General features: G+C 42.0%; 1 protein-coding gene across 2 annotated transcripts in view; it reads right to left on the minus strand.

The window, feature by feature from the left end:
• The window catches only part of LOC148481773 (phospholipase A2 inhibitor and Ly6/PLAUR domain-containing protein-like), a 41700-nt gene that overhangs the window by 8261 nt on the left and 7957 nt on the right, over positions 1-25482 (minus strand). Inside the window, exons 1-3 of one of the 2 annotated variants that reach the window (XM_088453027.1) lie at positions 23160-23348; positions 5902-6018; positions 4213-4359 (exon numbers count right to left, since the gene is read on the minus strand). In XM_088453027.1, coding sequence (XP_088309153.1) covers positions 4213-4359; positions 5902-6018; positions 23160-23232 — 337 coding nt within the window. In that variant the 5' untranslated portion in view covers positions 23233-23348. Of the gene's footprint in view, positions 1-4212; positions 4360-5901; positions 6019-23159; positions 23349-25482 lie in introns of those variants that run through there. The other variant, XM_088453028.1, reaches the window with a different exon arrangement.

Below are 25482 nucleotides of genomic sequence, written 5' to 3' on the forward strand. Positions count from 1 at the left end.
ATAGCCTGTTTGAGGCTTCTAAAGCAGAGAACCCTTGAGTTTTCTCCAACCCACTAAGATTTCAATACATTTTCCAGGAAGTTAGTTGCAAACATCATCATAATAGCAGCTAAGTGCTTAGTAGAGATGTGTGCAGACACCCGTGCTTCAGTTTTGAGATTGGCAAAACCACCCTCCAATATAACAGAGATGTGCGCCGGACAAGTTTTGCTGGTTTTGGTTCTAATTCGTCGTCCGGTTTTGGTTTTTGCCAAAATGCAGTGACTGGTTTTGGTTTTGGATTTTTTCCAAAAATGTACAAAAAAAAAGCTAAAATCACATAATTTGACTCTTTTATATCCCTAGAGTATTATTAACCTCAATAACATTATTTTTCACTCATTTCCAGTAAATTTTGACCACCTCACAATTCATAATATTGTTTTCATCCAGTTTAGGTCAAAATATTGCAGTAAGCTAGCTGCCTGACTAAGCTAAGTGACAGCAGTGGGTGCCACAAACACATGGCAGTTCAAATTTAAACATAACACATCTAGGGAACAGAGTGACACTGCAGAGGCAGACAGGATGGCAGTATAATAAACTCTAAAAATGTCAGTCAGCAATACACCAAACAGTGCATAATGCAGAGAAAAGAGGTGCAAGATGGAATTGTCTTGGGCCCATGCACAGGTTAACAAACCAATAACTTCAGCGTCAGGGACTGCCACTTGTGCCTAAAATGATTGGTTTGTTTGGGTCCACACAAAACAAGCTACTAATGGGCATAAGGCAGCTAAACCTCAGTTGGAACTGAAAGAGGTCGATCTCCTCATCTGATTACTCACCCTCATCAGTGTGTACATCATCCTCACATAATATTAATTAATCCCCGCTGGAATCCACCATTACAGGTACCTCTGTATTTTTTGGACATACTTGGCGGTAAATGTCTTCCTCATGGAATTTCCAGTTAATTTTGATAAACATCATCTTTTCCACATTTTGAGGAAGTAGCCTCCTATGCTGATTGCTGATAAGGTTACTGGCTGTGCTGAAAACTCTTTCTGAGTATACACTGGAGGGTGGGCAGCTGAGGTAATGCAAATCCATTCTGTACAAGGGCATTCAAATTGCCTTTTTTTTCTTTCCAGTAGTCATTCAGTCTTTCCTTGCCACTCCGTGTGGTGAATGGCAAGTGTCAATTTTATGTATTTCTGCACTACATTTTCCCTTTATTAGATGTGTTTTATACTTTAGCATTGTATATTGTTTTTTTTATTTTAGATGCCCTGACTTAGACTCTCTGTGCCCTTCAGCATTGGCTATAGTAGATGAGATTGACGGACTAGTGTCATCATCATGACTGGTGGCAGCAGCTGCAACAGTATTTGGTTGCTCTTCTCTGAACTAAATGTTATCCATTTTTCAATTCACAGATCACTGAGCATACCAAACAGTACAAACAATACAATATCTTTTTTTGATGTCACTGCTTTATTTCTGCATGGACTGGAGCCACTGGGCTTATATATGCAGCACGTGAACAAATCACACCAAACAGTACAAACAATAAAAAAAAAAATTATGTCACAGCTTTACTCCTGCATGGACTGGAGCCACATAGTTAATATATGCATGTGAGCAAAACAATGCACAACAAACAGTACTACAAACAATCCATTTTTTTTTTTAATGGCATAGGTGTATTCCTGCCTGGACTGGAGCCACAGGGCTTATATGTGCACATGAGCAAACAAAGCACACAGTAGAAAGTAACAATACAATTATTTTTATTTTAGGGCGCAGCTGTATTCCTGTGTGGACTGGAGTCACAGGGCTATATATGCACGTGAGCAAAACTTAGTGCACAAAACAGTAGAAACATACAATTTTTTATGGCACAGCTGTATTTCTCCATGGACAGGAGCCACATGGCTTAAATTATATATGCATGTGAATATATTACTGATGAAGTCTGGATACTGCACAGCCAATACTGCAGAGCACAGCACAACATACAGCAGTGTGCACACCCTATACACATTGACTAAGCAGCACGGCCACTTGTAACTTGTGAGTGTGGACACTGGACACAGCCTATACAGCAGAGTACAGCACAGCAGCATGCATCCCCCTATATACACATTAACTAAGCAGCACAGCCTATCTAGCAGAATACAGCAGAGCAGTGTGCACCCCATATATACAGTTATACACAACAGCACAGCATATGCTGCAGAGTTAAGCACAGCATACAGCAGTGTGCTTAACAAGGAAGTGCGCAGAGTCCCGTCTGCTGTGTCTTAAATAGAATCCAAAACCCATGAGAATCCAATGCCGCGAAGATGAAGTTTTGCCTCAAAGTGGAATCCAAGTCAGGCGGAAAGATCCGAGCCGCCTCGAGGATCTACTCAGATTCCCTATGGTTTTGCCAACACCAAAACCATTATATCTCTACAATATAATGGTTTTGGTGTTGGCAAAACCACCCTCAAGTGTTTTGGTTCAGATTCCTTTAGAAATTGATAAAAACAGCTAAAATCATGTAATTTGGACCTGTTTACATGCTTTACAAAACCGAGATTATTTCTTTTATATTTGATTTTCGAACTAACAGCAGTCCAAGCCAGGACTCAGTTATTCTTGGAACCCCAAAACTGATCCAAGCCAGAACTCCATTTGACCCAAAGTTCGGGTGTGTTCAATTACCAGGAAAACCAAACCGCACATCTCTAGTGCTTAAAATAAATGATAACCCTCGACCGCTAACTCTCTTCACACTTAAAGCTAAAATTTGGCATCTAGAAGTCATATAGGGTGGATAACATTCTAACTTATAACCGAGGCCACACATTCAATCAATCAAGTGTGGGCTCATAATTGCTCAACAAGATTAGTTTACTAACCTCCTTATCTGATTGTCATTTCAGGCTTTTGATTATTCCTTTCCCATATACCCAACTATTTGTTGTAGCCATTCTTCTCTAAATAAGAGTTACAGTACTAAGAACACCGCTTCAGTCTCCTAGCTAGTGCTATAACATCTCCTTACTTCACCCCAACCCTTCCCACCCATCTAAACCTCATAACATTTCTTCCTCAGTTCTTCTTTGTTTTAAAAAGGGGGTCAAATGTATTCTTATCCTGACCCTAAGGTAACACCTGTTATACCTCTTTATGCCTGGCCCTTGTTGTATTTTGATGAACATTAGTGCCAGCTCCAGGAGGAAACACTCCCTTTGCAGACAGGGACTCCAGTGCCATGTGCATTCGAAAAGGGGTCATGGCCTAATTGCCATAGGCCACTCCCTCTAAATGACACTATTTGGGGGCTTGCCCTTATGGCATGCTTCCCATTTAACGTCAGGCTGGAAGCACTCTTTCAGTAGCTGGGCTGCCCCCAGCCCTGGATGCCATGCGCATGCGCGAGGCATCCATTCCTCTTCTCTGGGGCTGGCACACACTGCGGAATTGGGGGTGCCCAACCTCGCGACCACTGGTAGGACACTTCGGCCCACTGGTGGAATGGGGCAGTGCCTGAAAAAACAGGACCGTCCCACTGCTATCAGGATGGTTGGGAGGGGTGTGCCCTCTATTAGGTGGCGCCCTGTTCGATTGCACTGGTTGAATGTTCCTCGAGCCGGCCCTGATGTACATACAGTATAGTATCTACTTTTTACTATTCATTTGTATTAAAATGTGTTCTTGTTATCCTAAATATAGAATTCTATATAAAAAGATAGACATTAGATACTATTTGAGACCTGAGAAGTGTGTTACTGTGTAGTAGGGATGTGCAGGCTCGGATAGGTTCGAGTTTGCACGTGGAGTTCGGATTTTTCCCTCCAAAAAAACGGAACTCAGAAAGAGGCAAAACGTCATCTTGCATGGACGAACATCATCATTCCTGGACAAAAGTCCAGGAATGATGATGTTCATCCATGCAAGATGACAAAAGTCCAGGAATGATGATGTTCATCCATGCAAGATGACAAAAGTCCAGGAATGATGATGTTCATCCATGCAAGATGACAAAAGTCCAGGAATGATGATGTTCATCCATGCAAGATGACAAAAGTCCAGGAATGATGATGTTTTGCCTCTTTCTGAGTTCCGTTTTTTTGGAGGGAAAAATCCGAACTCCACGAGCAAACTCGAACCTATCCGAGCCTGCACATCCCTACTGTGTAGTAAGTCCAAAGTGCTACACATTTTGAATCTAGAACTTACATGCGGGGCTGGAGGGATAGCAGGAATCTGAGTAACAACAAGATATAGCTGTTTTAATTTTTCCTCTCTGGTAGCCAATACTCCCAGAAGTTCCACAGGTGTTACGTCTTTCACATGACCTGGTAAATGTTTTGGTTGCTCTTCCCTCTGGAATGAAAGATCAAGAAGGAAGATGGTAAATATATAATTTGGATTTTCTTTCCTGGAAAACAGAATAGCCGGAATTAGAGCAAATCATTCTTCACAACATAAAAAGTGCCTTCTTAAACTATTTCTTACTACGTTACCACCTCTATCATCATAATGAACTACAACGTCTATTTTCAGTGATTTGAATAGGTTGGTTTCAATAGAAATGGGAGGGTGATATCTTGATAGAAGGTGGCAAACTATTAAACAAAAGCCGTTGCAAGACAGTCATATTTCATCTACTCAAGACGTGTGATATCTGTAAATTCGTAATAGTAAATATTGATAAGGGGTTTATGATAGAAGAGTAGAGAAAGAATTTTAAGAAGGCAGTTGACTCCTTCAAAAATAATAGTTAATAAATGGCAATAAAACAGCTAAAATAATGTATTTTTTAACCTGTTTACATGTAATCCAAAACCCGAGTTCAGTTTTTAAATCGGAGTTCTGAACTGACTACAAAACCGAACTGGGACTTGGCTCGACTTGGAACCCCTAAGTTTGGGTGTGTTTGTATTTCAGGGAAACCAAACCAAAAACCAAACTGTAGTTAGTTGTTGCTCAGCTGTGTGGGAGGGCTTCAAATGTGTATTATGCAGGCATTGTGGTTCTCTGGATCAACCACCATCAAGGTGACCAGAGTTTGCTCTGGTGAGTACTCTCCCATTTGTGTTTACCATGCACATGTTCCCATTTAGGCCAGATTAATCTATCTGTTGGGTGTTAAGACAGTTATCACTTAAATCTGCCCCATTGTAGAATGAAACAGAGCATTGTGTTAGGCCTCCTTACCAGGGCTGTATTTAAGGGCAGACTGAGGGCACCATCACCCCATGGCCACCACTAGTGCACTCAGGGAAGTGATCACCTCCTCCCGAGACCCACCCACAGCAGCGCAGTAGGTAGTGGAGGCCAGGTCGCCATTGTGTGGAAAGCTCTGTTGCCTGTACTACATATAGTTACATACAGTACATTACTCTGCCAGGCAGGCCCAGGAGGAATCCCAGATAGTTTTAATACTTATATGGGGGAAAGTCAAGAAACAATAATTATTTTACAAAGAGATTCATTTATAATCCCTTCCCTTGCTAAGTGAGTTTTCATACCCATATACAATAATATACAGGAGGGAATTAATTATCTCATATACAGTATGATCAAGTACTTTATATTATTTTCATAATTGTACTTTATATCTAATGCATTTAGAAAATTTTAGCATAAGTCATTAAACAAATGCATCTTTGATACTGTTTGAGGTTTCAGTATGAGATTTTTGAGTATAAATTTGTGCCTCGCTTTACAATTTTAGATATATTTAATATATATTTTTTATACCTGTATATATACATATGTGTGTTGCCGCTGGACCCATTCTCCAACAGCAAATCTGTCATATACACAAAAGAACGCTGCGAAAAGTATCTCAATATTACCCAGAACATTTGAAAGGGTCAAAATACAGCAGCAATGAAAGCATATAGAATTCTCATACATTACCCATTATAGTGACGGTACTGGTAGACGCACACACATAGTCCTTAGGACACACTTTTTCCTCTCCCGTGCAGGAGAACGCTTCTTCAGATCTACAGACCGCACATGTAAGAGAATGGCCTAGAAAGCACAACAAAAACATTTTAGACTTTCTGGACATGTATGGTACAGTTTCTCTACGTTAAGGTCAAAATTAAAATTTCCCAATGGTGGAAACTGCATACTGTAAGTAAATTGATCAAATAAAAAATAAAAAGTATAGTTTTTTGCAGTACCACTCGTGACCAATTGAACCTACCAATAATCCAATGATTGCTTCTAAGATCTTTATGTATAATGTTATTAATAATAGACAATGTTGGGCACAAAAATGTGCATTGCAAACTTATCATCAAATTTTAAAATGTCTAACTGCAAAGCATGAGGTGATAGGTTTGATTTGTAGGATCATGACTATAGATACCTATGAAATTTTGTAGTCAGAGGAGTTTTAAGAGAGGAGGCTCAGACTCAGTGCGGGGCCCCTCCTCTCTCTGGTGGTCCCGCACTGCACTGTACATTCTGGCTTAGTGCCAGAATCTACTGCGCATGCCCAGGTCTCCGGGAAAATGGTGCCAGCACTGTTTTCCTGGGGATGCTAGTACTGTGCATACGCACATCACTGGGAAAATGTCTACCGCCATTTTCCCAATGATTTTTGCTGCTCAGCAGTGTCAGCTCGGCGCTACAAAACAGCACTACGGAGAGATAAGTATAAAACTATGGGTGCAAGGTGTGCGGTGTGGGCCCCCTTGGACCCATTATAGATACGCCCCTGTTTGTAGTGCATGAGCACTTGATAAAGACGATTGGAAGTGCGGATGGATCTCACAGATATCTGCATGCTGCACACGCACCACAGACAGAATTTGCAGAGTGTGCATGCACCGGATCCTGCATACGCACATGCATGAAGATTGCAAGTGTACATGGATTGATGCATCCGTTGATGGACCTCTCTTTCCGTGAAATGGGGGTTTCTGGACACTAATTGAGTGGAGCGGATGCGGAAGCAGGGAACGGTTCTGTCTAATGTGAGTGTTGTGGGCGTGTTCGCTGACTTCTGTGGTCGTCCATAGCGTGCAGACAGAGATGGGACACTTGTTTTAGATGGAACTTTTTGCACCCAGCATAGGGTGGGTACAAGTCCATTTACTAATGATGATGGCTGCGGACGTAAGAACAGAAGCCTGGACGGACTTTCACATGTGGATGCATGGACTAGCAGGCAGGCTGCCACGGCATACGGCACAACAGGAACAAGTATATTTAATTATCTTATGAACGTGCAGATCCTCATTGGTCATAGCAGGAGGGCCAGTGGTTAGGAACTAGATCCGATTCAAGGTTCTGATCTTACCACGCTTAGAAATTCGGATTTTGGCTTTTGGATTGCAAAAATTACATGAATTTTGCTGTTATAAAAACTTTTTATGGATTAAAAAAAAAAAACAGATCCAAAACCAAAACACGGAGGTCAGCGCACATACAGTATCTAATAGGAACCATGTATAAGAGAATTAGGTTTACTAAGGTGCAGGTTTTTAGAAGTGGAGATGATGCCCATAGCATCAGAGTCTATCTATTATCTTCTAACAGGTGCTAGATAAATGTTAAGTAGAATCTGATTGGATGCTATGAGCAATATCTCCAGTTCTAAAAACCTGCACTTTAGTAAATATACCCCTTATTTGGAACAAGTGACAAATGGGGATTGGAGAGTTGTTAGTGCTCAGCAGTTTGAAAAGGAGAACAATTTAATTGTCAGTTATTTAGTTTGCTTACAGCTGTGGAGAGCAGCTTTCTGAACATTAGTCTATTGTTTATTCCTGGCTCGAAAACCAAACTGTACAAAAATGAAAACTGATGTCATATATGAAGATTTGAGAATAAGTGGACAATATCCAACTATGACAATGAGAATACTTCTCATTCGAGCAGGTTCAGAGCTCTGATAAGCCATTGTGTTCCAGCCACAACAGAAGATCTTCAGTAGTAAGTTAGACAAAGAGGCAGCACTCACAAGCAATGCCCTGCACCCTTCTGTTCTGTCCCTACAGTACGCTCCCACTCACAGTCTATGTACAGTCTATGATTACTGTGTGCCCACCACAAGGCACTCGGTCATTAAATTATTGTGTTTTATCTGCCTCTGAATTTGTTGTCTGCTTGAACTTTTTTATATTGAATTGGTTGTGTTACACTGTAATATTTTCCTATACAGTGCTAGGGACACCTGGTAGCACCATATAAGTAAAAGTTATTAATAATAATAATAATAATAATAATAATAATAATAATAATAATCATCATCATCATCATCAACAAATAAAATATCAATTCTAAGAGTTCCGAAAATTGCAAAAAGTGCAACCTTCAATTCTTTAACTTGATTGCATGATTCATTCAACACTGCCTGTGGAACACACTGCCTGGGGAACACTCTACCTGGGGAACACTATGCCTAAGGAACACACTGCCTGAGGAGCACTATGCCCGAGGAACACACTTCCTGGGGAACACTCTGCCTGAGGAACACTCTGCCAGAGGAACACTACCTGAGGAATACTGCAAAAGGAACACACTGCCTGAGGAACACACTGTCCGAGGAACACTCTACCTGAGAAACAATTACATCATAATAATAATAATAATAATAATAATAATAATAATAATAATAATAATAATAATAATAATAATAAAAATAATAATGCTACATCTTTTAAAAATACATTTTCAATTCCAAGAGTTCAGAAAATCACAAAAAGTGCAACCTACAATTCTTTAACTTGTTCACATGATTCATTCAACACTTCCTGAGGAACACTCTGCCTGAGGAACATACTACCTGAGGAACACTCTGCCTGAGGAGTACTCTGCCTGAGGATCACTCTGTCTGATGAACCCTGCCTGAGGAACACACTGCCTGTGGAACACTCTGCCTAAGGAACACTCTGCCCGAAGAACACACTGCCTGAGGAATACAGTACGCTGCCTGAGGAACACACTGCCTGAAGAACACACTGCCTGAGGAACACTCTGCCTGAGGATCACTCTGTCTGATGAACCCTGCCTGAGGAACACACTGCCTGAGGAACACACTGACTGAGGAACACTATGCCTGAGGAACACAGTGCCAATCTGTCTAAGGAACACACTGCCTGAGGAACACTCTGCCTGAGGAAACTCTGCCTGAGGATCACTCTGTCTTAAGAACCCTGCCTGAGGAACACACTGACTGAGGAACACTATGCCTGAGGAACACAGTGCCTGAGTAACAATCTGTCTAAGGAACACACTGGCTGAGGAACACAGTGCCTGATGAACATAACCTGAGGAAGACTCTGTCTGAGGAAAGCTCTGCCTAAGGAACATACTGCCTGAGGAACACTGCCTCATGAAGCAGACAGCTGCTTTGAAATATGTTCCAGTTTTAAATGAGCGTTCATTATTCTTTTATGCTTTTTTTTAAGCCTGATTTTTTAACTGGTGATACTGTGATTTTAAATTATTTGTATTTTTAATTATTCATCTAACCAATTATTTATCCATGACAATAGTAAGTTGTATTATGATGCCATTAATCTAACTGATAAATCATTTGATTATTGATTATCAATGTTTGTTGGGTCATCCTTTATCTGCCAATTGCCGCCCATATTTCAGGTTTTGGGTAAGAGGATGTTTGACCATTTATATCATAAGTACTGCCACTACCGTTAACAGTCCTATTTTGCCCGGCTCCCATTTACGATGTGTCACAATGAAGTTTTGATCTATAAAGTACATTTCTCAGTGCCAGAGATACATTACTTTTTTCAATTATATTTCCTTTGGGTTAATTTTTTCATATAATTTTATACTGGGCAGTGGTAGTCAAAATGGTATGTCTAACTGCCCACATGTGACCATTCATCTTGCAATGCTGCAGCTCATAAAGGACCTCATTCAGAGTCGGTCGAAGCGGCCGCACGGTCGTACGCCACCGATGTTCGCTATACTGCGCATGCGTAACGTCCGCAATGCGCGTGCGCAAACTAGCTATTACGATCAGAAATTTCTCTCTCCTTGAACACAGCCAGGTCGGTAGTTTGAGTGACAGATTGAGGCGTTTGTGGGTGGTAACAGGGGAAGGTGCTTGAAAACGGGGGAGTGGAGATCCGAACGCAGGCGTGCCTAATTATGCGAACAGCGTTTTATGGGAGTGCATACGGTTTATGGGAGTGCATAAGTAACAAAGTAGCATCATGGCACATGTGACATGGGAGGTTTTTACACTGACATGATCGTAGAGCTTAAGAGAGGGTATGGTCAACCTTAAGCTCTACGACCAGTTCCGATGGTTCCCGATGGTCTCGATTAATCCTTATATGCCCGGAGATGATGTGTAATGCGTACGAGAAGGGGGTGTATTCTTTTGTATTCTGGCCGCTTCCTCCCCTTGGTCGGTCAGCTACCGATCCGAACTTAGGGACGCAACTTGCGAGGGAATCATTTGCATATCCGGCCCCTTTTCCCATACGACCGTGCGGCCACTTCGACTGACTCTGAATGAGGTCCAAAGTTTCTATTGACTAGTGTCAGACTACATTTATTCACAGGTTAACACTACAACCTACCTAAAATAAAGACAGAGAGACTTATTGCTGGGGTATAAAGGATCAGCTTTATTTTTTTAGAAGAGAAAAAGTATAGTGGTGACGAAAGACTGTCCCTACACACAGAGTGCCATCAGTTCAAAGATAGGGCCATATGCCAGCCTATTGAATGAAATTCATAATAGCCTAGATGGGGGCCAACTGCCAGCCCAACACCAAACTTAAAACCTTTAAGGGGTCAACTACCAGCCCATCACCCAACTGAAATCTTAGATGGGGCCATCTGCCAGCCCATCACTAATCACTCAAGGTATCCCCTCCCAATGCCACACAAGAATCCCACCTGGTCTGGTGATACCGCAGGCCAGTAGGTTTGACTCAACTTAACTTGTGTATTGGAGATGAGAGCTCCTCAAAACCTAAAACAATACAGCCATTGCTATTGTTCTTTCCCTTAACAGGAAAGCTGACATCTAACCAATAAAAAAGGGGAAGGTGGGTGGGTACATCTGAAGAAGCAAAATACCTCCTAGCCCTAGGGACAATAGTATAAAACACCAAATCACACCCAGAACATACCCAACAACCCTTGATAGCCCTAAGGACATGCCATGACTTAAGCTTGGCGATATATCAGGTGTTCAATCAAACGGCCGATATATCATGAGTGCATCAGTGGGTGTGTACTCCCAATATGTCTGTATATGACATCGTTCGCAAACATATAGCATCCGCTGTGAAACCAAACATATGGCCAATATATCTGCAGCTATATCAGTATATCTGCTGGTGTGTACGGGTGATCTGCCCCACCACCGGATCCTTGCACATGCTACAGTGAACCACCAGTGAGTGAGAGCACAACTGGTCAGGCAAATTGAAATGCCCGCCCAGTTTTTTACATCAGGCCCGACACATCGGGCGGACGTTTAGTAAGTGTATATGCACTTTCCAATCTTCAGATAGGTCGGTGGTTCATCCAAATGGCCGACCTGTCGACCTAGTGTGTACCCAGCATCAGCCAAAGCCTACTAACAAATTAACCCCTGCTGCTAAATGTATGCTGACCCATTCTGGAGGTTTAAATTCCAACAAGCACATTAAATGGCTTGTGTCTACTTTACAACACTTTGTGGGAAGCGTTTATAATGTCTGCAGAGTAGGTCCACAGAGTAAGTCAAGAAGGCATGAGAATATCACCATGTAGTCATAGCCTATAATATACTATGTACTGTGTGACTCTGGGCACTGTATTATTATACACTCGCCTGGCATTTGGGAGGGGGGGGTATTGTAATACGTGTGCTTTATCTACTTACTTATATACATGTAATCGGGTCTTCAGGAGATCTCTTAATAATCAGGGAGAGTGGGCAGCTATGATTTTATTTGACATTTTGAGCATTTTGTATAAATACAATGCAGGAGCCTTTCAAAATAATATGTTTTATGTGTGAAATAAGTATGATAAACATATTTGCCTTCCGGGAGGGAGCTGAATGTCTGCGCACAGCGGGGGGCGAGGCCAGATAATGATGCGACATTGGGGTGGAGCCAGGGACGGGGCCTCCCGATCGTGTCATCGTGGCTCTGCCCCTCTTCAGAATGCCAAAAATATTCGCATTGTGAAGCAGGGGGCGGGGCCACAATGACACGATCGCGAGGCCCTGCTGCGGGGGTTTCTATGATTAGCGAGGGGGCAGGCGACAGCCGAGAGGCTTGCCTGCCTTTCCGGGGGGTCAGGAGCGACACCCGATATTCGGGAGGCTCCCGACCAAATCGGGAGGGTAGGCAAGCCTGATTATAAATATAAATACACGATAACATATTATCAAAAATGCTGAAAACACAATGGCAGGTTTATTGGGTTCTGTGCTGTATAAATAATGATGATAATATTAATAATAATGATAAGTGTAAGGCCTTAACTGTGGAATAATATAATTTATGAATAATATATAAATGAAAGAGATCTTAGAAACCACCAAAGAGTTTTCATTATCATTGTTATGTTTAAGAAGGTTTCTTCAATTCAGGTTTATGGCCTAATTAATTTGTGTGAGGAGAAGACACTGCTCAAGAGGTAGAGAGCTCCGAAGAGCCATACCAGCCTGAGATATAAAAGCAATGGGATGTTAACCCATCTGTACACTGATCTTCAGCTCTGCAGTCTTCAAAGACAATAGGGCAGCACAGACGGTGTAATGGTTAGCATTACTGCCTCCCAGCACTGACTTCATGGGTTCAATTCCCACCATGGTCCTACCTGTGCGGAGTTTGTATAATCTCCCTGTGTTTGCGTGGGTTTCTTCCAGGTACTCCGGTTTCCTGCCACACTCCAAAAATATACTGGTAGGTTAATTGGCTCCCTACACAAATTAACCCTAGTGTGTATGTGTGCGCATGTGATAGGGAATATAGGGCCTGATTCAGACCCACTCGCAAGCATTTCGATGGTGGGGTACTGTGCATGCGCATGCCCCGTAGCGAGAGAGAAATTCTCTCACTCCGGGACTCACAACAAAAGGGGTGGCTGTCGATGTTGATCGACAGCTCACCCTGTTTTGTAGGTGGTCCAGGGGGGTGGCTACACAAATGGAGGCATTCCTGCCATTTGTGGGAGGCACCACTGACATTACCAGTGATGTCAGTGGAGAGCTTCCTGCTGTTAGAGCAGGAAGCGCTCTGGGGCTTGCAACGGACGAGACCCTACCACAAGGGTCTCGTCGCAAGCACCGATGGTCATGATGGTCGCGACCATAGCGACCATCACCTGGCCAACCGCAAAAGCTGTAGGTGGTCACCCACAGCTTAGCGAGCGGCCAGGTGGCCGCAACAACAAAAAAATGCCCTGATTCAGAGCGAGCGCACTTAAAGAGCTTCCATCTCTGAATCAGGCCCATAGATTGTAAGCTCCACTGGGGCAGGGACTGGTGTGAATGGCCAAATATTCTCTGCAAAGCGCTGCAGAATATGTGTGTGCTATATAAATAATTGGTAATAAATAATACATCTATATAATAAGTGAGAAAGCGTATCTGTCTGTCTGTCTTTTTGTCCTTTATGCACAGCCAGAGTTTTGGACCTAGCTCCACCAAATGTAGCATGGTGGTATAGTGTGACCAGGATTAGGTTTTTACCTAGTTTCAAACTTCATCAGGGCCACACATTGTCACACAATCCCTAAAAATGCGGGCACTCTTAAACTACACAAGTATCGGAGCTGGCTCCAGTGGAAATTAGTAGTCTGCCAAAAACCTGTGAGAAAGCTACAAAAGTGTCCTTTTAACTTCAGTTTAAGCAAACCTGATGACACATGCAAGTTCATATTAAATCCAGAGCGTCTGTGTTTGCATGCAAAAGTATAACTAGAACTTTGTGGGCCACATAGAACAACCTTAAAAGCCCCCCCCAGAGGAAAAAAAACACATACATTTGCTCCTACACAGAGCCCATTCATGTTAAGCCACAGAGACCCCATTTAGGTTATGCCACAAAGTAGTATCCTTTATACACTATTATGCCATGCATTAGTAGTGCCCCTTATACATTATGCCACACTGTAATAATCCTTACACTACACAGTTATACCCCTTACACATTATACCACACAGTAATGCCCTTTATAGATTATGCCACATAGTAGTGCCCCATATAACACATTATTCCACACAATAGAAGTATCCCTTACACATTATACCCCACCAGTAACTCACAGCTGTCTATTCATGACTGCCTGCCAGTGCGCCAGCTGATGGGCTGCCACCGAAACAACATTGCTGACACCCAGGCATCCTCAAAGGCCCTGACTGAACCAATCCACCTTGTGTGTGTGACTGGGTACAGGAGGAGTGGTGGGCCACATTGGCAGCTCAAACAACAGAGCAGCCACACCCCTGGTAGTTTCACCACTGTTTGCATGCATGTTAACAAACAATGGGATAATTTTCAGGATCAATGGAATGGGGTTATAGGTGAGAACAATGTAAACAAACAAAGGCTGCAGGTGTACTTCAGGCTACTGGAGGTTAGGGTTAGGCACACCTAGGGGGGGTTAGGGTTAGGCACTAAGGAGGGATGATTAGGCAAGGAGGGGGAAACTTAAGTTTTAGGCACTAACAGGAAGGGTTAGGGTGCAGGGTAGGGAGGGTTAGGGTTAGGCTACAAAAGGAGGGTTAGGGGGAGAAGGGAGGAGGGTAAGTATACTTAACTGACCCCTGTCGGGATACCAACCATAGGGATGCCAGTGTTGGTATTTTGACAGGAGGCATTACATTCTCAGGATGTTGACATGGTGACAGTCGACACGTTGAGCCATGTTGACATTCCAATGTTGACATTGTGGTGTATACATCATAAATGTCAATGTGCCCTGATCCTGCCAATGAGTTAGGGGTATAGTCAACTTACACCAGTGGAGCGAGGTTGCATACTGTAGTTACATTTCCCGTGTACTCCCGGGCTCCTACAGCGGCCAGTCCCAGGTCATGTGTGCCCTATTCCCCTTACTCCCTTAGCACCCCTGAGTGCAAGTACTCACTAATGATGATATATACGTTTTCATCATTAGTAAGGCTGTACTGCAGCAGCTGGGCCCTAATCTAGAGCCAGAGGAGTTTGTTGAGTCTAGTGTTTTGTATTATTTTTTGTCTCATTCAATACCAGAGATGCTGCTCATTTATGCAGGTGGCAGAGGACAGGTCAGACTCACTCAAGGGTTGGCTGGCAAATTTTAGCCTGGGGACAATGCCAAAACACTTGTCCATGCAGGGGCATAGTCTGGGAGGAACAGGCAGAGCTCATGCTTCAGATAACATGGCTGTTAGAGAGTGCCACCTGCGAAAAATGCTTTGTTAACAGACTACAGGAGAAAATAACTAGCCCTAGTAATGTCTGATCAGAGTCAGGTACTCCCTGCTGATATGTCATGTGACTGCTACAGTCATCTGATACACACACTTCACAAATGCTGCTGCAGTTCCAGGCTTGCAGGAAAGAAGGTAAGAAAAATTGTCCTATCAGGGGAATGTTGGTGTGCAGGGGTGCATGTTGGAGTGCTGGGTGCATGCTGGTGTGATGGGGACATGTTTGTGTGCAGGAGGAACATATTTATGTGCTGGGAGAGCAAGTTGATGTGCTGAGGGGATAAATTGATGTGCTGTTGGGGCATTTTTGTATGCAGGGGAGCATGCTGGTGTGCAGAGTGGCATGTTGTTGTGCAGGAAGGCATGTTGATGTGCATAGGGGCATGCTGATGTGCATAGGGGTATGTTGATGTGCATAAGGGTATGTTGATGTGCATAGGGGTATGTTGGTGTGCAAGAGGAGTATCTTGGTGTACAGGATGAGTAAGTTGGTGCGCAGGGGGATATGTGGGTGTGCAGGGAGGTATATTAATGTCTAGGTAACATGTTAATGTACAAGGGCAATGTTGTGAAGAGGGGAGTAAAAGTGTGAGAGGGCATACAGTGGTTTAGGTAAGAGAGCAGGGAGTAGCGTGATGATGAGAACATGGGAAGAGAGTGGCATGATGATGTCAATATGGGTGGAAAGTACTGTGATGATGAAAACATGGGAAGAGAGTGGTGTGATGATGTCAATATGGGTGGAGAGTGCTGTGATGATGAGAACATGGGAAGAGAGTGGCGTGATAAGAACATGGGAAGAGAGTGGCATGATGATGACAATATGGGTGGAGACTGCTGTGATGACGAGAACATGGGAAGAGAGTGGCATGATGATGAGAACATGGGAAGAGAATGGCGTGATGATGACTTTATGGGTGGAGAGTGGTGTGATTATGACAATATGTGTGGAGAGTGCTGTAATGATGAGAACATGGGAAGAGAGTGGCGTGATGATCACAATATGGGTGGAGAGTGATGATGAGAACATGGGAAGAGAGTGGTGAGATGATGACAACATGGGAAGAGAGTGGCATGATGATGGATAATGGGAAGAGAGTGGCGTGATGATGACAATATGCATGGAGAGTGCTGTGATGATGAGAACATGGGAAGAGAGTGGTGTGATGATGACAATATAGGAGGAGAGTGGTGCGATGATGAGAACATGGGAAGAGAGTGGCATGAATATGACAATATAGGAGGAGAGTGGTGTGATGATGACAATATAGGAGGAGAGTGGTGTGATGATGACAATATGGGAAGAGAGTGGCGTGATGATGAGAACATGGGAAGAGAGTGGTGTGATGATGACAACATGGGAAGAGAGTGGCATGATGATGACAATATAGGAGGAGAGTGGTGTGATGATGACAATATAGGAGGAGAGTGGTGTGATGATGACAATATAGGAGGAGAGTGGTGTGATGATGACAATATAGGAGGAGAGTGGTGTGATTATGACAATGTGGGTGGAGAGTGCTGTGATGATGAGAACATGGGAAGAGAGTGGTGTGAAGATGACAATATGGGAAGAGAGTGGTGTGATGATGACAATATAGGTGTAGAGTGGTGTGATGATGACAATATAGGAGTAGAGTGGTGTGATGATGACAATATAGGAGGAGAGTGGTGTGACGATGACAATATAGGAGGAGAGTGGTGTGATGATGACTATATGGGAAGAGAGTGGCATGATGATAAGAACATCGGAAGAGAGTGGTGTGATGATGACAATATAGCAGGAGAGTGGTGTGATGATGACAATATAGGAGGAGAGTGGTGTGATGATGACAATATGGGAAGAGAGTGGCATGATGATGAGAACATGGGAAGAGAGTGGTGTGATGATGACAATATAGGAGGAGAGTGGTGTGATGATGACAATATGGGTGGAGAGTGCTGTGATAATGAGAAAATGGGAAGAGAGTGGTGTGATTATGACAATATGGGAGGAGAGTGGTGGATGTGGAGCCTCTATGACACGATTTACTAAGATTAATTTCCTCACGTCACCCAGTCCTGCCCATTTCACCCTGCAGACCATTGGGATTCTTAAAATCAAGACACAGGAGGGTAACACAGATATACACATTAACAGCACCAGGCCAGAATAGCACGAAAGGACAGCAGCACCTATTGCTTTCTCTGCCTGTGGAGCTGGGGTTGGGGTACTACAGTCCTGAGACCAGAATTAGACTATATCTCATCCAGGATTACTATACAGACAATATCCATGTTCATTTACCACTCTGAGGGGTATATTTATTAAAGTGTGTGTTTATAGAAGTGGAGATGTTGCCCATAGCATAGCAACAAATCATATTCTCGTTATCATTTATGTAGCACCTTCTAGAAGATAATAGATATAATCTGATTGATTGCTATGGGGAACATCTCTATCCTAAAAACTCACACTTTAGTAAATATACCCCTGAGTATTCCATCCATATCTGTTCAGTTGCCATCATCCATATATCTACTAGAAGCATTGGTCCATATAAGATGGAGTCTAATCAAGGCCTCTCTCCTAACCCAATATCTAATCCCAAGGGTCCAGATCTGAATCCTAGTGATGTGATAAATCAAAATCATACATAATCCTGCTTCAACTGCACTTTATAGGAGGGAATACTGACTGCCATTGGTGATGGTAGAGATGAGCTTTTTGCACAGTGTTAAGCTAAGGCCTTTTTCTAGCCTCACAAATAAGCTCCATTATCTCAAGGAGGCTCCATCTTGATTTAACATATGTTCTAGACAAATTCACATATGTGAGCTGCAGAGATTTAAGACTATACCGGAAAATCCCTCATGGATCACTGATCCTTGATTAGTGAATGAGGAGGCTCCATTGCAAATGTCTAAAATGGCAGTCAGCCACAGATAGGGGGGATTGTTAGGAAATGAGGGTCTGATTCAGAGCCGGACGCTCTATACGAGCGCCCGCTCTGAATCAGGGCGTTTTTTCTTTTTTGGTGCGTCCTCCTGGACGCTCGCATAGCTGTGGGTTACCACCCGTCAATGATGACGGTCGCGATGGTCAAGACCATCGTGACCAACGGGCTTGCGAAGAGAGACCCTGCGGTAGGGTCTCGCTGCCGCAAGCCCTGGAGTGATTTTGGCTCTATCAGAGCCAAAATCACTCCCACTGACATCACTAGTGATGTCAGTGGGGCCGGACCTAGACGGTAGGCATTCCCATGGGAACGCCTCCATCTGGACAGCCACGCCCCGGCACACCCACCAAAGGGGGCGTGCTGTCACTCACCATCGACAGCAGGCCCCCTTTGGTGCGAGACCCCGAGCGATGGCTTCCCCATCGCTCGCCGGGTCTCGTGCATGCGCATGACAGAAGCGCCTCCATCATGCGCATGTGGATTTGGGTACCATCGACCCGCTTGTGAGCGGGTCTGAATGAGACCCTGAGCTCATAGACAATGAATGGAAATATGTTTTGTGACTATAACATCCAACATAACAAACAACCATGCAAAATATGTTGTTACATCAACCTAGAGAGTTTGGGCAGGTTGTTCCTCAGACCCAATTGGTCATTTCATAGACTACACAGGAACATATAGGATATAGGGTTTACTTTCCTCATAGCTTTTTATCTAATATGCTTATGGAAGTCAAGAGAAGTACTGTATTAATAGCATCTTACTGAGACATATAGGGTAATGCATGGAATCCATGTCTATTGATAAAGTCAACCATTGTTGCTTTGCACAAATTTAAATTCTCTGTGCTTTATGCAAATAGTGCAAAATCCACGGAAGCCATAATTGTAACATCCTGGTTGTTTAGTAGTATCACACTTAGGAATGGTATTGCCCCCATCTCTCATTTTTATCCTTTAACCTTTTACAATAATAATTTATTTGTTCTCAAATCCTGAGACTCTAGCTATTGTGATAGTATAGCAGTCCCTGTTTCCATAGAGAAGTACGTCCACCAGCATGGTGTGCCCCCAGGTCTCATGCACATTGCCATATATTTCTTGTTAATAAGGGAAAGAGGGCAGAAGAGAAACAGAGGTAAAAGCTGACTTAAGAGAAGAATATAATAGTCAAAATAGTTATTTAGGAGACAACATTTGTTATAAACACATGGCTGAAGGCTAAAAACTTCTATTTTATTACTCTACCATTTATGGAATTCTTTTAGTTATTACTCATGGTTTTATTATAGAAAATATGAATCTTTTTAACCCCTCCCCAACATTAATTTCAAGATGTCAACTTTTTCTATGATGGCAGCTAGGCCCTCCTGAGCAATTCCACAAATCTGGAGCTGTCCATTTCTGTTCATTTAATAATCTGTAGCTTGTGAAGTATTGTCTACCCTGTTTCTGGTTAAGGTCAGGTAGTTATGAAATGCAGTATTAGAAAATAGGAGATAATCCTGAAAATTGCTCCCATAAGTGTTACCATCATAATTATCAAAGGTGATTTACCAGGTGCCGAAAGTTCCACAGCGCCGTACAGGCAAGGAAACAATGAAACAGAATAAAGCAAATAGGACAGCAGATACATGAACTTACAAGTAACATGAGTACAGTCATACATGAGGTCAGAACATGTGTAAATTCTCAGAGCAGATGTAACCATACAATTCAGAACATGCGGATATTATACAACTTATAAAATGATCATACAGTTAGAGAAAAGGATGGAGAGTGTGAAAATGGGAAGACACATGGGGACAGACGTAAGGGCCCTGCTCATAAAAGCTTACAGTCCAGAGGGAGGAGGTAGGTGGATACCACACGAAGAGTTAGTGGGCCAGGGGCAGATGGGTCAACCACTATTGTATCATAACAGGTAGGTGCTTGTAATGCCAATTTTGCCCACTATAAGTGTCTGTCTCGTAAATCATAAAATGGGTGTGGCCATGGTAATTCAATGCAGTTTATTATGGGATTAATATATATATATATATATATATATATACATACACACACATAACCATAGTGCACATATTTATACGCATACAAATAGCACATGCAATGCAAACAGTATATGTGTACATAGGGCCTGATTCAGAGCCGCTCGTAAGCGGCCGCTCTGAGCGATGTTCGCACAACTGCGCATGCGTATGGTTCATAATGCGCATGCGCAAACCAGTCATTGCAGTCGGAAATCGTGCGCTCGTAAAACAGCGAGGGGCTGCTAATTTGATTGACAGAATGTACCGTTTGTGGGTGGTAACAGGGGAAGGTGCTTGAAAACGGGGGAGTGGAGATCCGAACGCAGGCGTGTCTAACGGTCAAAACGGCGTTTAATGGGAGTGCATAATAAGTAAAGGAGCGTCATCGACCACGTCACTTGGTTGTCTTTTAGCCTGAACTGCTCGCAGTGATTGTGGGCAGTAAATCCTACCACAAGCACTGCGAGCAGTTCAGATGCCTTTCGATGTTCCCGATTAATCTAATAAATAACGGAGATGACGTGTGATGCGAACGGCAAAGGGGCGTCTTTACAAACTAGCGAGCGCATTTTTCGGACGCTCGCTCAGACATAGAGGCGTCAACACACCGCAAAGAGCGAGCACTCAATTTAAATATCCGGCCCCTTTTTAAGAACGAGCATCCGCAAATAGCGTCCAGGTCTGAATCAGGCCCATAGAACATAAACTGTGATCTGTATGTGTGTGTGTGTGCATATATATAAATATACAGGTTGAGTCTCCCATATCCAAATATTCTGACATACGGAATATTCCGAATTACGGAATATTTTTAGCATGACTGAGATAGTGACACCTTTGCTTTCTGATGGTTCAATGTACACAAACTTTGCTTAAAGCACAAACTTATTAAAATACAGTATAAAATAACCTTCAGGCTGTGGGCCTGATTCAGAGCCGCTCGTAAGCGGCAGTACGCTCGTTCCGAGCGATGTTCGCACATCTGCGCATGCATACGGTTTGTAATACACATGCGCGAACCAGTCAGTGCGGCCGAAAATCGTTTGTTCGCTATATAGCGAATGCCTGCTACTTTGAGTGACAGGATGAGGCGTATGTGGGTGGTAACAGGGGAAGGTGCTTGAAAACGGGGAGTGGAATTAAGAACGCAGGCGTGCTTAAAGGTCAAAACGGGCGTTTTAAGGGTGTGCATAATTAAAACAGCAGCGTCATTGACCACGTCACCTGGTTGTTTTATAGTCAGAACTGCTCGCAATATAGTGGTAGGAAAAACTAACCACAAGAATAGCGAGCAGTTCATACGCTGTTCGATGTACTCAATTAATCTATTAAATAGCGGACATGACGTATGGTGCGAGCGGCCAGGGGCGTCTTTTTTAAAATTACGACTGCAAGTTTTGTACGCTCGTTCAGACTTATAGGCGTGAACAGACCGCAAAGAGCGAACGGTTCATTTGAATAGCCACCCCTTTTTTTTGAACGAACGACCGCAAATAGCGAGCGGCTCTGAATGAGGTCCTGTGTGTATAAGGTGTATCTGAAACATAAATGAATTTCATGTATGTACACAAACTTTTTTTGATGCACAAAATTATTCAAACTATTGTATAAATTGACCTGCATGCTGTGTGTATAAGGTGTATATAGAACATAAATGCATTCTGTGTTTAGATTTGGGTCCCATTCCCAAGACATCTCATTAAGGTATTCACATATTCCAAAATACGGAATAATCCAATATCCAAAACACCCCTGGTCCCAAGCATTTTGGATATGGGAGAGTCATCCTGTATAAATATATATAGGTGCAGGAACTGTGGGTGGAGCTATAGAAATACAATTTTATATATTATATAAATATATATATTATATATACTCATATACATATAGTATTTATAAAAGAAGGCACTCAAAAGGAATTTTAACATAAAACTGATATTATGGAAAATACATTGTGGCCCGGGAAATTATGTAATAGTTAATGAGAGGTTCAGGAAATAATGGCACTGTATATATATATATATATATATATATATATATATATATAACACATATATCCAGTGCAAGATTACAGTATAATTGTTTCATTCCAGAATCTGCTTGGCAAGCCCTATCATGTCTAATGGCTCCTTATGTAATTTATTTGATTTTGCTGAGTTCTAAAAATCACATTGGGGCTGTGACTAAACCGCTCCCCTTGTAAATCATGTATTTGCAGATAGTGTCCTAGAGCCTCTCACTGCGTTTGCTGCAGTCTGTGGTTGCAGAACAGAACACTGCAGACAGCCTGCCTCCTATGCAGAGAACAGAGACATCTGCAGGGAGGGAACAGCAGCCCAGCAGAAACATTCTCATCACAAACATTAAACAGGTTCAGGACTTAAATAATATGTTTTCAGGCCAATAAAGAGCTAATACTGTATTTTGAAATGAGGAAAAACAGATTGAAAGGAAGGAACTGAAAAACATCATTAGGAAATCTGCTAGTAACTAAATGTCCCACACAAATCAGCATTATAGTGTGTACCATCAATAACCAAATAAAGGTTCACAATTGCATTTCTAGATACATATTACAGATACAAAAAATACAGGATTGGGAGCATCATTTTCTCAAATACAGTATACTGTATATCTATCTATCTATCTATCTATCTATCTATCTATCTATCTATCTATCTATCTATGTACAGTATATAAAAGATGCTGCATTAAAAAAATAAAAATAAATAAAAAACAGACAAAAATCACTATTAGTAACCTGAAACCCCCGGAGACGTTTACTCACCCATAGACGCAAGAGTTAGGAGGATGCAAGTTACAATGATCAGAGATCCCATCATGAGACTGTGCAGCTGCATTTAACCAGCCTGTGGTGACAGAGTGATGAAGTGGAAGCTCTGGGTCCTGGGATGTTCTGTGAGGAGGGAGGATCCTGAGACACAGCTACCCGGAACAATTGGAGGCATCAAATATGCAAGATGTCTAAGAGATCAAGCCAAAAATTTCTGCTTTCCCAGAATACATTTGGTTATTTAAAGGGATAGTGTATGTCTGCATTTGTGTGTGGGTATATGTGTAAGTGTGTATCTGTGTAATTGGCTGTGTGTGTCTGTGTTTGGGACCTTAGACTGTAAGCTCTAAAAGGGCATAAAATAATCAGTGCTATATAAGAAAGTAATAATAATAATACTAATAATCCAAGGCATTATTTTTACTTATTTCTATAAGTAAAATGAACGAATAAATAAATTAATAATTAATTAATTAAATGATAAATTAATGAACAAATTGATGAATGAATGAATTAATTGATGGATAAATAAATGAATGAATGCATGAATTGATGGATAAATTAATGAATGAACTGATGAATGAATGATAGAATGGATGAATTGATACATGAATGAATTAATGTATTGATGGATAAATTAATGAATGAATTGATGAATTATGGAATGGATGAATTGGTACATGAATTTATGGATAAATGAATGAATAAATGAATTGATGAATGAATGATGGAATGGATAAATTGATACATGAATTGATGGATAAATGAATTAATGAATTGATGGATGGATGAATGAATGAATGAATGAATGAATGAATTGATGGATGGATGGATGAATGTATAGATGGATTGATGGATGGATGGATGGATTAATGATGGAATGGATGAATTGATACATGAATTGGTGGATGAATGAATGAAAGAATGAATAAATGAATTACTTCAGGTGAAGAATGTAAATTTGGGCTGGTGCCTTTCACCTTCCTGAAAATTGTCATTCCAGATAAATTGTAAGTGGAACAAACGTCACAGATGCAGCCATTCATTGCTCACATCAAGAAGCCAGATCACTTCTGGGCCACTCGGGAGACCATTGGTGCAGTTGTAAGGTAAATACACACAGTGGATAACTATAACCTTCTGTGCACATTTGCGGACATGCTTAGTAGTTACTGTGTAAAAGTAAAACAATGAGAACAGTTCTCACCATTTAGCAACTCTTTTAAAGGGAGTGTGTGAAACTCCCAGAGAGAAAATACATAAAATAAAGAAACCAGCGCTTAGTAGGTATAATGAAACAGTTATACTCTAAAAATGATCCATATGCGGCTTGGTCAATAATAAATATGTTTAATAAATCTAATTTAATACAAGGTAACAATATACATTGTTACAAACAGTTCATATATATATATATATATATATATATATATAGCCATATAAAGTAGTACTTATGCAGAAAATTAAACAGTGTGCACACTGAGTCTATGGGAAATCCCGAAAACCTGCTATGAGCCACTCACACCATATTCAGACACACTGGTGGGTGCGGAGTGTCTGATCTGGTTGCCTACTGCATATTTCAGGACCAGTTCTTTTTGGTGATGACAACCTGAACCTCTAGATGGGACTTTTTGCGAGGAGGTCTTGCTAATTAAGGATCCACATTGGGTAATACAGAACTCTCACCTTTACTGGATAATAAACCAGTAGTAGTTAAGGTGGGTATCCATTAGACGATATGCTCCATGAGCGATGTGAGTGATGTGCTCAATGTCATTAATGACATTGAGCACCCACACTGAACCATATATCGTTCAGAGACGTAACTCTCCCTCATCCCCATACTTGCAGAACCTGACGATATCGTCAGGTTGCCCTGTAAGTACGGGCGATGATAGATGTTGTCAACGACCAGCGGTAACGCACATCGCTGGTCATTAACGGCATATCCACTGCACATTATTGCGGACGATGAACAATAACGATATAGTTATCATTCAAAACGTCCAGTTTATTGTGTAGTGGATATGCGCATTTACGGTATCTGCTTTAAAATGGAAAATAATTAGGTGGGAACCTACACATTGTGATATAGGGCTAATTGACCGATATCACCAGCAACATGGCTACTTTCATTGCCAGCTTTAAAGAAGCGGAATGGGACATTTACGATCAATACCAAGCATCAAATGTACTATAGCGGCACTTATTGTGGCGAAGCAAGTAGCAATAACACCAAGATTTATTAACATCTCAGCAGCCAGATAAATCTCCCCCCTCCGATGATCCATGCGAGTTCCACAGAGCATCAGCC

The sequence above is a fragment of the Taudactylus pleione genome, unplaced genomic scaffold (assembly GCF_031769625.1).
Source record: "Taudactylus pleione unplaced genomic scaffold, aTauple2 ptg000563l, whole genome shotgun sequence".
Taxonomy (NCBI): Eukaryota; Metazoa; Chordata; class Amphibia; order Anura; family Myobatrachidae; genus Taudactylus; species Taudactylus pleione.